Source organism: Oncorhynchus masou, chromosome 23 (genome assembly GCF_036934945.1).
Source record: "Oncorhynchus masou masou isolate Uvic2021 chromosome 23, UVic_Omas_1.1, whole genome shotgun sequence".
Classification (NCBI taxonomy): domain Eukaryota; kingdom Metazoa; phylum Chordata; class Actinopteri; order Salmoniformes; family Salmonidae; genus Oncorhynchus; species Oncorhynchus masou.
The window spans coordinates 7,233,212-7,249,129 of NC_088234.1; the positions used below are offsets into that span (position 1 = coordinate 7,233,212).

At 46.5% G+C, this 15,918-nt stretch overlaps 1 protein-coding gene across 1 annotated transcript in view; it reads right to left on the reverse strand.

Annotated features, from left to right (window-relative positions):
* Positions 1-15,918, reverse strand: part of exoc6b (exocyst complex component 6B) — a 180,225-nt gene that overhangs the window by 146,364 nt on the left and 17,943 nt on the right. The window contains exons 2-3 of the mRNA XM_064931017.1: positions 1,074-1,239; positions 699-746 (exon numbers count right to left, since the gene is read on the reverse strand). Coding sequence (XP_064787089.1) covers positions 699-746; positions 1,074-1,239 — 214 coding nt within the window. The remainder of the gene's footprint in view (positions 1-698; positions 747-1,073; positions 1,240-15,918) is intronic.

Below are 15,918 nucleotides of genomic sequence, written 5' to 3' on the forward strand. Positions count from 1 at the left end.
CAGAGAGAGAGAGAGAGAGAGACAGAGACACAGAGAGAGAGAGACAGAGAGACAGAGAGAGAGAGAGAGAGAGAGACAGAGAGAGACAGAGAGAGACAGAGAGAGACAGAGAGAGACAGAGAGAGACAGAGAGAGACAGAGAGAGACAGAGAGAGAGAGAGAGAGAGAGACAGAGAGAGAGACAGAGACAGAGACAGAGAGACAGAGAGAGAGACAGAGAGACAGAGAGAGAGACAGAGAGACAGAGAGAGAGACAGAGACAGAGACAGAGAGAGACAGAGAGAAAGAGACACAGACAGACAGAGAGACAGAGAGAGAGACAGAGACACAGACAGACAGAGACAGAGAGAGAGACAGAGACACAGACAGACAGAGAGACAGAGAGAGAGAGAGAGAGAGAGAGACAGAGAGAGAGGCAGAGAGAGAGAGACAGAGAGAGAGACAGAGAGAGAGAGAGAGAGACAGGAGACAGACAGACAGAGACAGACAGAGACAGACAGAGAGAGACAGAGACACAGAGAGAGAGAGAAACAGAGAGAGACAGAGAGAGACAGAGGTAACAAAAATGGAGGTAGAGGATAAGGAGGATTGGAGGAAGAGGGAGAAAGATCTCAGGTGATTAGTCCTGAAATTATATGAATTATTTATCAACTGTCAGATGATCTGTTTTGACAATGATGTCGCTTATGATGTCATACCCCTTTCCCATCGTCCTGGAGACGTTGGTTGGTCTCAGTCACCTGACTCTGAAACAGGAGTAAAACAACCAATCAGAGAGAATTGTAATTCGTCACTCTCCTGCCATCATCTCATCCCCCATCCCCCCTCACCTCACCCTCCCCTCATCCCCCCCCCCTCCTCCTCTCCCCTCACCTCCTCTCCTCACCCTCTCCCTCCTCCTCTCCCTCACCCTCTCCCTCCTCCTCTCCCTCCTCCTCTCCTCACCCTCTCCCTCCTCCTCTCCTCACCCTCTCCCTCACCACCCCCTCCTCCTCCTCCTCCTCTCCTCACCCCTCCTCTCCTCACCCCTCCTCCTCACCCCTCCCCCCCACCTCCCTCCCCCCTCTACTCACCTTAAGTTTCTGTGCTTCTCCCCTGACTTTGAGTAGTTCAGTGATGGAGTCAACGAATCCTTGGAAATGGTGGTTACACATCTTTTCGATGTCTCGGTCGTGGTTCCGAATCCTCCCGTCCAGCTTCCCCATAAACACGCCATGTTCCTGACCGTCATACACAGACCTGGAGGAGAAGACGAGACAACATTCAGCGGACTCCTCAATCCAAAGAGATTTAATCTCAGGGATACATTATATTTTTTTGTACTGGGTATCCCCAAAGGGAATTAAAACATAAAAACGTGTTGAGGGAACGACGAAAAATATATCTTGATGAAAAAGATACAGTATCTTGATCCACTTCCCATGGCTTCTAATATACACTTACACCACCTACCCGGCAGGGGGCGCCATTACACCACCTAACCGGCAGGGGGCGCCATTACACCACCTACCCGGCAGGGGGCGCCATTACACCACCTACACGGCAGGGGGCGCCATTACACCACCTACCCGGCAGGGGGCGCCATTACAGATAGGTATAAACAGTATAGTAGTGGGGTCTGGATAGGTATAAACAGTATAGTGGTGGATCTGTAGGGTCTGGATAGGTATAAACAGTATAGTGGTGGATCTGTAGGGTCTGGATAGGTATAAACAGTATAGTAGTGGGGTCTGTAGGGTCTGGATAGGTATAAACAGTATAGTAGTGGATCTGTAGGGTCTGGATAGGTATAAACAGTATAGTAGTGGATCTGTAGGGTCTGGATAGGTATAAACAGTATAGTGGTGGATCTGTAGGGTCTGGATAGGTATAAACAGTATAGTGGTGGGGTCTGGATAGGTATAAACAGTATAGTAGTGGGGTCTGGATAGGTATAAACAGTATAGTGGTGGGGTCTGGATAGGTATAAACAGTATAGTAGCGTATCTGTAGGGTCTGGATAGGTATAAACAGTATAGTGGTGGGGTCTGGATAGGTATAAACAGTATAGTAGTGGATCTGTAGGGTCTGGATAGGTATAAACAGTATAGTGGTGGGGTCTGGATAGGTATAAACAGTATAGTAGTGGATCTGTAGGGTCTGGATAGGTATAAACAGTATAGTGGTGGATCTGTAGGGTCTGGATAGGTATAAACAGTATAGTAGTGGGGTCTGGATAGGTATAAACAGTATAGTGGTGGATCTGTAGGGTCTGGATAGGTATAAACAGTATAGTGGTGGATCTGTAGGGTCTGGATAGGTATAAACAGTATAGTAGTGGATCTGTAGGGTCTGGATAGGTATAAACAGTATAGTGGTGGGGTCTGGATAGGTATAAACAGTATAGTGGTGGATCTGTAGGGTCTGGATAGGTATAAACAGTATAGTGGTGGATCTGTAGGGTCTGGATAGGTATAAACAGTATAGTAGTGGGGTCTGGATAGGTACAAACAGTATAGTAGCGTATCTGTAGGGTCTGGATACGTATAAACAGTATAGTGGTGGATCTGTAGGGTCTGGATAGGTATAAACAGTAGAGTAGTGGATCTGTAGGGTCTGGATAGGTATAAACAGTATAGTAGTGGATCTGTAGGGTCTGGATAGGTATAAACAGTATAGTGGTGGGGTCTGGATAGGTATAAACAGTATAGTGGTGGGGTCTGGATAGGTATAAACAGTATAGTGGTGGATCTGTAGGGTCTGGATAGGTATAAACAGTAGAGTAGTGGATCTGTAGGGTCTGGATAGGTATAAACAGTATAGTGGTGGGGTCTGGATAGGTACAAACAGTATAGTGGTGGATCTGTAGGGTCTGGATAGGTATAAACAGTATAGTGGTGGATCTGTAGGGTCTGGATAGGTATAAACAGTATAGTAGTGGATCTGTAGGGTCTGGATAGGTATAAACAGTATAGTGGTGGGGTCTGGATAGGTTTAAACAGTATAGTAGTGGATCTGTAGGGTCTGGATAGGTACAAACAGTATAGTGGTGGATCTGTAGGGTCTGGATAGGTATAAACAGTATAGTGGTGGGGTCTGGATAGGTATAAACAGTAGAGTAGTGGATCTGTAGGGTCTGGATAGGTATAAACAGTATAGTGGTGGGGTCTGGATAGGTTTAAACAGTATAGTAGTGGATCTGTAGGGTCTGGATAGGTATAAACAGTATAGTAGTGGATCTGTAGGGTCTGGATAGGTACAAACAGTATAGTGGTGGGGTCTGGATAGGTTTAAACAGTATAGTAGTGGATCTGTAGGGTCTGGATAGGTATAAACAGTATAGTAGTGGATCTGTAGGGTCTGGATAGGTACAAACAGTATAGTGGTGGATCTGTAGGGTCTGGATAGGTATAAACAGTATAGTAGTGGATCTGTAGGGTCTGGATAGGTATAAACAGTATAGTGGTGGGGTCTGGATAGGTACAAACAGTATAGTGGTGTATCTGTAGGGTCTGGATAGGTATAAACAGGATAGTGGTGGATCTGTAGGGTCTGGATAGGTATAAACAGTATAGTGGTGGATCTGTAGGGTCTGGATAGGTATAAACAGTATAGTAGTGGGGTCTGGATAGGTATAAACAGTATAGTGGTGGATCTGTAGGGTCTGGATAGGTATAAACAGTATAGTAGTGGGGTCTGGATAGGTATAAACAGTATAGTGGTGGATCTGTAGGGTCTGGATAGGTATAAACAGTATAGTGGTGGGGTCTAGATAGGTATAAACAGTATAGTAGTGGATCTGTAGGGTCTGGATAGGTATAAACAGTATAGTGGTGGATCTGTAGGGTCTGGATAGGTATAAACAGTATAGTGGTGGATCTGTAGGGTCTGGATAGGTATAAACAGTATAGTAGTGGATCTGTAGGGTCTGGATAGGTATAAACAGTATAGTGGTGGATCTGTAGGGTCTGGATAGGTATAAACAGTATAGTGGTGGGGTCTGTAGGGTCTGGATAGGTATAAACAGTATAGTGGTGGATCTGTAGGGTCTGGATAGGTATAAACAGTATAGTAGTGGATCTGTAGGGTCTGGATAGGTATAAACAGTATAGTGGTGGGGTCTGGATAGGTATAAACAGTATAGTGGTGGATCTGTAGGGTCTGGATAGGTATAAACAGTATAGTGGTGGATCTGTAGGGTCTGGATAGGTACAAACAGTATAGTGGTGGGGTCTGGATAGGTATAAACAGTATAGTAGTAGATCTGTAGGGTCTGGATAGGTACAAACAGTATAGTAGCGTATCTGTAGGGTCTGGATAGGTATAAACAGTATAGTGGTGGATCTGTAGGGTCTGGATAGGTATAAACAGTAGAGTAGTGGATCTGTAGGGTCTGGATAGGTATAAACAGTATAGTGGTGGGGTCTGGATAGGTATAAACAGTATAGTAGTGGATCTGTAGGGTCTGGATAGGTATAAACAGTATAGTAGTGGATCTGTAGGGTCTGGATAGGTATAAACAGTATAGTAGTGGATCTGTAGGGTCTGGATAGGTATAAACAGTATAGTAGTGGATCTGTAGGGTCTGGATAGGTATAAACAGTATAGTAGTGGATCTGTAGGGTCTGGATAGGTATAAACAGTATAGTAGTAGATCTGTAGGGTCTGGATAGGTATAAACAGTATAGTGGTGGGGTCTGGATAGGTATAAACAGTATAGAAGTAGATCTGTAGGGTCTGGATAGGTATAAACAGTATAGTGGTGGATCTGTAGGGTCTGGATAGGTATAAACAGTATAGTAGTGGATCTGTAGGGTCTGGATAGGTATAAACAGTATAGTGGTGGATCTGTAGGGTCTGGATAGGTATAAACAGTATAGTGGTGGATCTGTAGGGTCTGGATAGGTATAAACAGTATAGTGGTGGGGTCTGGATAGGTATAAACAGTATAGTGGTGGGGTCTGGATAGGTATAAACAGTATAGTTGTGGATCTGTAGGGTCTGGATAGGTATAAACAGTATAGTGGAGTATCTGTAGGGTCTGGATAGGTATAAACAGTATAGTGGAGTATCTGTAGGGTCTGGATAGGTATAAACAGTATAGTGGTGGGGTCTGGATAGGTATAAACAGTATAGTGGTGGGGTCTGGATAGGTATAAACAGTATAGTTGTGGATCTGTAGGGTCTGGATAGGTATAAACAGTATAGTAGTAGATCTGTAGGGTCTGGATAGGTATAAACAGTATAGTGGTGGGGTCTGGATAGGTATAAACAGTATAGTGGTGGATCTGTAGGGTCTGGATAGGTATAAACAGTATAGTGGTAGGGTCTGGATAGGTATAAACAGTATAGTTGTGGATCTGTAGGGTCTGGATAGGTATAAACAGTATAGTGGTGATCTGTAGGGTCTGGATAGGTATAAACAGTATAGTGGTGGATCTGTAGGGTCTGGATAGGTATAAACAGTATAGTAGTGGATCTGTAGGGTCTGGATAGGTATAAACAGTATAGTGGTGGATCTGTAGGGTCTGGATAGGTATAAACAGTATAGTGGTGGATCTGTAGGGTCTGGATAGGTATAAACAGTATAGTGGTGGATCTGTAGGGTCTGGATAGGTATAAACAGTATAGTGGTGGATCTGTAGGGTCTGGATAGGTATAAACAGTATAGTAGTAGATCTGTAGGGTCTGGATAGGTATAAACAGTATAGTTGTGGGGTCTGGATAGGTATAAACAGTATAGTAGTAGATCTGTAGGGTCTGGATAGGTACAAACAGTATAGTAGCGTATCTGTAGGGTCTGGATAGGTATAAACAGTATAGTGGTGGATCTGTAGGGTCTGGATAGGTATAAACAGTATAGTAGTGGATCTGTAGGGTCTGGATAGGTATAAACAGTATAGTGGTGGGGTCTGGATAGGTATAAACAGTATAGTGGTGGATCTGTAGGGTCTGGATAGGTATAAACAGTATAGTGGTGGATCTGTAGGGTCTGGATAGGTATAAACAGTAGAGTAGTGGATCTGTAGGGTCTGGATAGGTATAAACAGTATAGTGGTGGGGTCTGGATAGGTATAAACAGTATAGTAGTGGATCTGTAGGGTCTGGATAGGTATAAACAGTATAGTAGTGGATCTGTAGGGTCTGGATAAGTATAAACAGTATAGTGGTGGGGTCTGGATAGGTATAAACAGTATAGTAGTGGATCTGTAGGGTCTGGATAGGTATAAACAGTATAGTGGTGGGGTCTGGATAGGTATAAACAGTATAGTAGTGGATCTGTAGGGTCTGGATAGGTATAAACAGTATAGTAGTGGATCTGTAGGGTCTGGATAGGTATAAACAGTATAGTGGTGGATCTGTAGGGTCTGGATAGGTATAAACAGTATAGTAGTGGATCTGTAGGGTCTGGATAGGTATAAACAGTATAGTAGTGGATCTGTAGGGTCTGGATAGGTATAAACAGTATAGTGGTGGATCTGTAGGGTCTGGATAGGTATAAACAGTATAGTGGTGGATCTGTAGGGTCTGGATAGGTATAAACAGTATAGTGGTGGGGTCTGGATAGGTATAAACAGTATAGTTGTGGATTTGTAGGGTCTGGATAGGTATAAACAGTATAGTGGTGGATCTGTAGGGTCTGGATAGGTATAAACAGTATAGTAGTGGATCTGTAGGGTCTGGATAGGTATAAACAGTATAGTAGTGGATCTGTAGGGTCTGGATAGGTATAAACAGTATAGTGGTGGATCTGTAGGGTCTGGATAGGTATAAACAGTATAGTGGTGGGGTCTGGATAGGTATAAACAGTATAGTAGTGGATCTGTAGGGTCTGGATAGGTATAAACAGTATAGTGGTGGATCCGTAGGGTCTGGATAGGTATAAACAGTATAGTAGTGGATCTGTAGGGTCTGGATAGGTATAAACAGTATAGTGGTGGAGTCTAGATAGGTATAAACAGTATAGTGGTGGATCTGTAGGGTCTGGATAGGTATAAACAGTATAGTGGTGGATCTGTAGGGTCTGGATAGGTATAAACAGTATAGTGGTGGGGTCTGGATAGGTATAAACAGTATAGTGGTGGATCTGTAGGGTCTGGATAGGTATAAACAGTATAGTAGTGGATCTGTAGGGTCTGGATAGGTATAAACAGTATAGTGGTGGGGTCTGGATAGGTATAAACAGTATAGTGGTGGATCTGTAGGGTCTGGATAGGTATAAAAAGTATAGTAGTGGGGTCTGGATAGGTATAAACAGTATAGTAGTGGATCTGTAGGGTCTGGATAGGTATAAACAGTATAGTGGTGGATCTGTAGGGTCTGGATAGGTATAAACAGCATAGTAGTGGATCTGTAGGGTCTGGATAGGTATAAACAGTATAGTAGTGGGGTCTGGATAGGTATAAACAGTATAGTGGTGGATCTGTAGGGTCTGGATAGGTATAAACAGTATAGTAGTGGGGTCTGGATAGGTATAAACAGTATAGTGGTGGATCTGTAGGGTCTGGATAGGTATAAACAGTATAGTAGTGGATCTGTAGGGTCTGGATAGGTATAAACAGTATAGTAGTGGGGTCTGGATAGGTATAAACAGTATAGTGGTGGATCTGTAGGGTCTGGATAGGTATAAACAGTATAGTGGTGGATCTGTAGGGTCTGGATAGGTATAAACAGTATAGTGGTGGGGTCTGGATAGGTATAAACAGTATAGTGGTGGATCTGTAGGGTCTGGATAGGTATAAACAGTATAGTGGTGGATCTGTAGGGTCTGGATAGGTATAAACAGTATAGTAGTGGGGTCTGGATAGGTATAAACAGTATAGTGGTGGATCTGTAGGGTCTGGATAGGTATAAACAGTATAGTGGTGGATCTGTAGGGTCTGGATAGGTATAAACAGTATAGTGGTGGGGTCTGGATAGGTATAAACAGTATAGTGGTGGATCTGTAGGGTCTGGATAGGTATAAACAGTATAGTAGTGGATCTGTAGGGTCTGGATAGGTATAAACATTATAGTGGTGGGGTCTGGATAGGTATAAACAGTATAGTAGTGGATCTGTAGGGTCTGGATAGGTATAAACAGTATAGTGGTGGATCTGTAGGGTCTGGATAGGTATAAACAGTATAGTGGTGGATCTGTAGGGTCTGGATAGGTATGAACAGTATAGTGGTGGGGTCTGGATAGGTATAAACAGTATAGTGGTGGATCTGTAGGGTCTGGATAGGTATAAACAGTATAGTGGTGGATCTGTAGGGTCTGGATAGGTATAAACAGTATAGTGGTGGGGTCTGGATAGGTATAAACAGTATAGTGGTGGATCTGTAGGGTCTGGATAGGTATAAACAGTATAGTGGTGGATCTGTAGGGTCTGGATAGGTATAAACAGTATAGTAGTGGGGTCTGGATAGGTATAAACAGTATAGTTGTGGATCTGTAGGGTCTGGATAGGTATAAACAGTATAGTGGTGGGGTCTGGATAGGTATAAACAGTATAGTAGCGTATCTGTAGGGTCTGGATAGGTATAAACAGTATAGTAGTGGGGTCTGGATAGGTATAAACAGTATAGTTGTGGATCTGTAGGGTCTGGATAGGTATAAACAGTATAGTGGTGGATCTGTAGGGTCTGGATAGGTATAAACAGTATAGTAGTAGAGCTGTAGGGTCTGGATAGGTATAAACAGTATAGTAGTGGATCTGTAGGGTCTGGATAGGTTTAAACAGTATAGTAGTAGATCTGTAGGGTCTGGATAGGTATAAACAGTATAGTAGTGGATCTGTAGGGTCTGGATAGGTATAAACAGTATAGTAGTAGATCTGTAGGGTCTGGATAGGTATAAACAGTATAGTGGTGGATCTGTAGGGTCTGGATAGGTATAAACAGTATAGTAGTGGATCTGTAGGGTCTGGATAGGTATAAACAGTATAGTGTTTCTCCCCCCTACCAGACCCCCACCAGACCAAAAAAGGCAGGCTTGCTTATACACCCACATCAACACACGCTCAAGACCTCACTGTAGGCCTTTGACATCGGCCATGATGACATGTCACATTGTTGAGAAGCCTTTGAGGCTGACGGAAGGTTGCCTCACTATAAAGTGACAAGGCAAACATTATTTCCCCCCGAAGCCTGAACTCCCAAAACATGTACAACCAGGTTAAAGCTGATGTTGGAAAGAGTTTGACTCAAGGCACTTTGGTTTTCTGCAGCTACGTCCCTCTGGACCAGTGAAAGCAGGCGGTGGTTCAACCCTCCATCAGCTTCACTATCCATTACCTCACCCCCAGACTGGAACAGGAATCAAACTGCCTGGAAACACAGTTCTTCACTATCCATTACCTCACCCCCAGACTGGAACAGGAATCAAACTGCCTGGAAACACAGTTCACTATCCATTACCTCACCCCCCAGACTGGAACAGGAATCAAACTGCCTGGAAACACAGTTCACTATCCATTACCTCACCCCCAGACTGGAACAGGAATCAAACTGCCTGGAAACACAGTTCACTATCCATTACCTCACCCCCAGACTGGAACAGGAATCAAACTGCCTGGAAACACAGTTCTTCACTATCCATTACCTCACCCCCAGACTGGAACAGGAATCAAACTGCCTGGAAACACAGTTCACTATCCATTACCTCACCCCCAGACTGGAACAGGAATCAAACTGCCTGGAAACACAGTTCACTATCCATTACCTCACCCCCAGACTGGAACAGGAATCAAACTGCCTGGAAACACAGTTCACTATCCATTACCTCACCCCCCAGACTGGAACAGGAATCAAACTGCCTGGAAACACAGTTCACTATCCATTACCTCACCCCCCAGACTGGAACAGGAAACAAACTGCCTGGAAACACAGTTCACTATCCATTACCTCACCCCCAGACTGGAACAGGAATCAAACTGCCTGGAAACACAGTTCACTATCCATTACCTCACCCCCAGACTGGAACAGGAATCAAACTGCCTAGAAACACAGTTCACTATCCATTACCTCACCCCCAGACTAGAACAGGAATCAAACTGCCTTGAAACACAGTTCTTCACTATCCATTACCTCACCGCAGACTGGAACAGGAATCAAACTGCCTGGAAACACAGTTCACTATCCATTACCTCACCCCCAGACTGGAACAGGAATCAAACTGCCTGGAAACACAGTTCTTCACTATCCATTACCTCACCCCCAGACTGGAACAGGAATCAAACTGCCTGGAAACACAGTTCACTATCCATTACCTCACCCCCCAGACTGGAACAGGAATCAAACTGCCTGGAAACACAGTTCTTCACTATCCATTACCTCACCCCCAGACTGGAACAGGAATCAAACTGCCTGGAAACACAGTTCTTCACTATCCATTACCTCACCCCCAGACTGGAACAGGAATCAAACTGCCTGGAAACACAGTTCTTCACTATCCATTACCTCACCCCCAGACTGGAACAGGAATCAAACTGCCTGGAAACACAGTTCTTCACTATCCATTACCTCACCCCCAGACTGGAACAGGAATTAAACTGCCTGGAAACACAGTTCACTATCCATTACCTCACCCCCAGACTGGAACAGGAATCAAACTGCCTGGAAACACAGTTCACTATCCATTACCTCCCCCCCAGACTGGAACAGGAATCAAACTGCCTGGAAACACAGTTCACTATCCATTACCTCACCCCCAGACTGGAACAGGAATCAAACTGCCTGGAAACACAGTTCTTCACTATCCATTACCTCACCCCCAGACTGGAACAGGAATCAAACTGCCTGGAAACACAGTTCACTATCCATTACCTCACCCCCAGACTGGAACAGGAAACAAACTGCCTGGAAACACAGTTCTTCACTATCCATTACCTCACCCCCAGACTGGAACAGGAATCAAACTGCCTGGAAACACAGTTCACTATCCATTACCTCACCCCCCAGACTGGAACAGGAATCAAACTGCCTGGAAACACAGTTCTTCACTATCCATTACCTCACCCCCAGACTGGAACAGGAATCAAACTGCCTGGAAACACAGTTCTTCACTATCAATTACCTCACCCCCAGACTGGAACAGGAATCAAACTGCCTGGAAACACAGTTCACTATCCATTACCTCACCCCCAGACTGGAACAGGAATCAAACTGCCTGGAAACACAGTTCTTCACTATCCATTACCTCACCCCCCAGACTAGAACAGGAATCAAACTGCCTGGAAACACAGTTCTTCACTATCCATTACCTCACCCCCCAGACTGGAACAGGAATCAAACTGCCTGGAAACACAGTTCACTATCCATTACCTCACCCCCCAGACTGGAACAGGAATCAAACTGCCTGGAAACACAGTTCACTATCCATTACCTCACCGCAGACTGGAACAGGAATCAAACTGCCTGGAAACACAGTTCTTCACTATCCATTACCTCACCCCCAGACTGGAACAGGAATCAAACTGCCTGGAAACACAGTTCTTCCCAGAAGATCACTCAGCTCACAACAGAGTTGTTTGAGAATATGCTGGAAGAGTGGGGGGGGGGTCAACAAGAAAGACCTGGTCTGCAAAACCACAGACAACGCAATGAACAAGATCAAGGCTTTTGAGCAGGTCCCAGATCTGCAGCTTTGGGTGCTTCGACCCATCATTTGAACCTGACCATCTCAAAGGCTCGGAAAATTCAGAGCTTTGACAAAGCAGTCAAGGCCTGCCAACATCTGGTCCGGAGCTTCTCACGGAGCTGGAAGAGAAAGAGAGAACTGAGAGTGAAAAAAGAAGCTGCTTCTTAACATGCCACAGAAAGCTCTGATCCATGATCTGGTGACCCGATGGGGGATCTACACACAAGATGCTTAAGTGTTTCAGCCAACAGCAGCCAGTAGGAGGAACCTGGCATCTGATGACCAAAGGATGTCGACATAAGTGTCATGGAACAACTGTTTCGGCTCCTAGAACCTCTGAGCTCCTAGAACCTCTGAGCAAGCATACAGATGCACTTGCCTCAGAGACACGAGTGACACTGTCAGCCATCAAGCCTGTCCTGGACCACATCACCTGTGATGTTCTGAAGGAAATGGATACGGAGCCATCCCTGACCAAGGAGAGGATACGGAGCCATCCCTGACCAAGGAGAGGATACGGAGCCATCCCTGACCAAGGAGAGGATACGGAGCCATCCCTGACCAAGGAGAGGATACGGAGCCATCCCTGACCAAGGAGAGGATACGGAGCCATCCCTGACCAAGGAGAGGATACGGAGCCATCCCTGACCAGGGAGAGGATACAGAGCCATCCCTGACCAAGGAGAGGATACGGAGCGATCCCTGACCAAGGAGAGGATACAGAGCCATCCCTGACCAGGGAGAGGATACAGAGCCATCCCTGACCAAGGAGAGGATACAGAGCCATCCCTGACCAAGGAGAGGATACGGAGCCATCCCTGACCAGGGAGAGGATACAGAGCCATCCCTGACCAAGGAGAGGATACAGAGCCATCCCTGACCAAGGAGAGGATACGGAGCCATCCCTGACCAAGGACAGGATAAGGATACGGAGCCATCCCTGACCAAGGAGAGGATACGGAGCCATCCCTGACCAGGGAGATGATACGGAGCCATCCCTGACCAGGGAGATGATACGGATACAGAGCCATCCCTGACCAAGGTGACGATACAGAGCCATCCCTGACTGAATGTAATTCACAGATGATGTTACTCCCCTTCCTCTGAGGAGGAGCCTCCAGTGGCCCAGAGTTTTCCCCTCCCCTCTCCCAGACAGTTCCAGCTAAATTATTGATTGAGAAATTGCTTGAAGGAGCTATTTTTGTTTCTTTCTTCTTTCAATATAGGGAAGGTACTTAATTGTTACCCAGAAATCTGGTAGAGAGAAAAAAATTGAGGTTTTGGAACTTTAAAAATAAAATAGAACATTTTCCCTTTGACTCATTACAAAATGAGAAGAATTGCGGGAAATTATATTTAAAACAACTAAATAATGTGGCCAAGACAACCACTAAAATTTTAGGCTAAATGTTAAAATAATTTGGGAGTAAAAAAAAATAAAAAATCTCACGGGGGTGCATGCCCCCGGAACCCCACGGCAAAAATAAAAAACACTGTTTGTAACACACCCCCCTTCCTGTGGTAGAGGAAATGCCCGACGAGTACAATGGAGAAGATCTGACGCCATGACAACTTCCTCCTACACTCCACACAAAGGCATTTCTAAATGCAGTACCTTTTGTACAGTATCAGAAGGTGTGTGTGTGTGTGTGAGTTCCCCAGTAGAGTTCAGAATCAAACAGCACCCAACCCTGGACAAACAGGGTGAAAGGATGGCTCCCTCAAAGTGCCGGGGGAAACACAGTACTCTAGTTAAACAACTACTAGTACACCTACTACTGCAGACCCTTTATTTAACTAGGCAAGTCAGTTTAAGAATGTTCTTATGTACAATGACGGCCAGTGAGAACAACAGATTTTTACCTTGTCAGCTTCGGGGATTCGATCTAGCAACCTTTCAGGTTACTGGCCCAACACTCTAACCACCAGGCTACCTGCCGCCCCAGACCCGAGCCCAAAGGAGTTCATTTTCCCTGGATACGGGACAAGGCAGAGTCAGCAGTCCATTCATCTCCTACTATTAGACCCACACGATGACATCATCACTGCTCCACTCCAGTTGACTAGTCTACTCCAGTCCAGACTTTACATTGAACTTGGCTAAGGTCTTACCCTGAGCAAGGCACTGTGCAGACTTGCTCATCTTGACCTCGATTGTATGGAGCGCTGATCTAGGATCAGTTGCCCTCCTGTCCAAGTAGTTTAATTACTGTGATCTGTAAAGCAAAACTGATGCAAAACCAGCACTCGTACTCAGACACGATACATATTGTTCTCCACAGTGCTGTAGTCCAGCCTGACCCAGGGCCGGCTCTAGTCCAGCCTGACCCAGGGCCGGCTCTAGTCCAGCCTGACCCAGGGCCGGCTCTAGTCCAGCCTGACCCAGGGCCGGCTCTAGTCCAGCCTGACCCAGGGCCGGCTCTAGTCCAGCCTGACCCAGGGCCGGCTCTAGTCCAGCCTGACCCAGGGCCGGCTCTAGTCCAGCCTGACCCAGGGCCGGCTCTAGTCCAGCCTGACCCAGGGCCGGCTCTAGTCCAGCCTGACCCAGGGCCGGCTCTAGTCCAGCCTGACCCAGGGCCGGCTCTAGTCCAGCCTGACCCAGGGCCGGCTCTAGTCCAGCCTGACCCAGGGCCGGCTCTAGTCCAGCCTGACCCAGGGCCGGCTCTAGTCCAGCCTGACCCAGGGCCGGCTCTAGTCCAGCCTGACCCAGGGCCGGCTCTAGTCCAGCCTGACCCAGGGCCGGCTGTAGTCCAGCCTGACCCAGAGCTGGCTGTAATCCAGACTGACCCAGAGCTAGCTGCTCTTAGCAACATGTGTATTTACATACACAAACGTTACTTTCTACTGTATTAGGTTGCACAACAAACAGTCCGTGGGACACCAGAAGTTAAATACAATTCCATTTAAAAACTTATAATAACGGTGGCCAGGACTGTTGGTCATTATGACTTGGGGAATTTGAGACAAAATATCTAAAAAAGGATGGAATTATTAAAAACAGACTTTCCAAACCCACTTCCTCTCTGCTGACCTCGTCAAAATAAAAAGTCCCACAAGTTATTCCTGTCCACATATGGCAAACACGCTTAGAGGCAGGTGGCCCAGTGGTTAGAGGCAGGTGGCCCAGTGGTTAGAGGCAGGTGGCCCAGTGGTTAGAGGCAGGTGGCCTCGTGGTTAGAGGCAGGTGGCCTCGTGGTTAGAGGCAGGTGGCCCCGTGGTTAGAGGCAGGTGGCCCCGTGGTTAGAGGCAGGTGGCCCCGTGGTTAGAGGCAGGTGGCCCAGTGGTTAGAGGCAGGTGGCCCAGTGGTTAGAGGCAGGTGGCACAGTGGTTAGAGGCAGGTGGCCTCGTGGTTAGAGGCAGGTGGCCTCGTGGTTAGAGGCAGGTGGCCTCGTGGTTAGAGGCAGGTGGCCTCGTGGTTAGAGGCAGGTGGCCTCGTGGTTAGAGGCAGGTGGCCTCGTGGTTAGAGGCAGGTGGCCTCGTGGTTAGAGGCAGGTGGCCTCGTGGTTAGAGGCAGGTGGCCTCGTGGTTAGAGGCAGGTGGCCTCGTGGTTAGAGGCAGGTGGCCTCGTGGTTAGAGGCAGGTGGCCTCGTGGTTAGAGGCAGGTGGCCTCGTGGTTAGAGGCAGGTGGCCTCGTGGTTAGAGGCAGGTGGCCTCGTGGTTAGAGGCAGGTGGTCTCGTGGTTAGAGGCAGGTGGCCTAGTGGTTAGAGGCAGGTAGCCTAGTGGTTAGAGGCAGGTAGCCCAGTGGTTAGAGGCAGGTAGCCCAGTGGTTAGAGGCAGGTAGCCTACTGGTTAGAGCAGGTAGCCTACTGGTTAGAGCAGGTAGCCTAGTGGTTAGAGCAGGTAGCCTAGTGGTTAGAGCGGGTAGCCTAGTGGTTAGAGCGGGTAGCCTAGTGGTTAGAGCAGGTAGCCTAGTGGTTAGAGCAGGTAGCCTAGTGGTTAGAGCAGGTAGCCTAGTGGTTAGAGCGTTGGACTAGTAACCTGAAAGGTTGCTAGACTGGATCCCCGGAGCTGACAAGGTACAAATCTGTCGTTCTGCCCCTGAACAAGGCAGTTAACCACCCTGTTCCCTGGTAGGCCGTCATTGTAAACAAGAATTTGTTCTTAACTTGCCTAGATAAAGGTTACATTTTGAAAACTAAATTCAAAAAACAAAAAAACTAACTATATATGTATATGGACAAAATAATAATTCAACACATACACGTTGCATCTCACATTTCATAACTTCCCATGCTAGTGAAACACACACACACACACACACACACACACACACACACACACACACACACACACGGATGCAGTCGCTCATAGATAGCTTG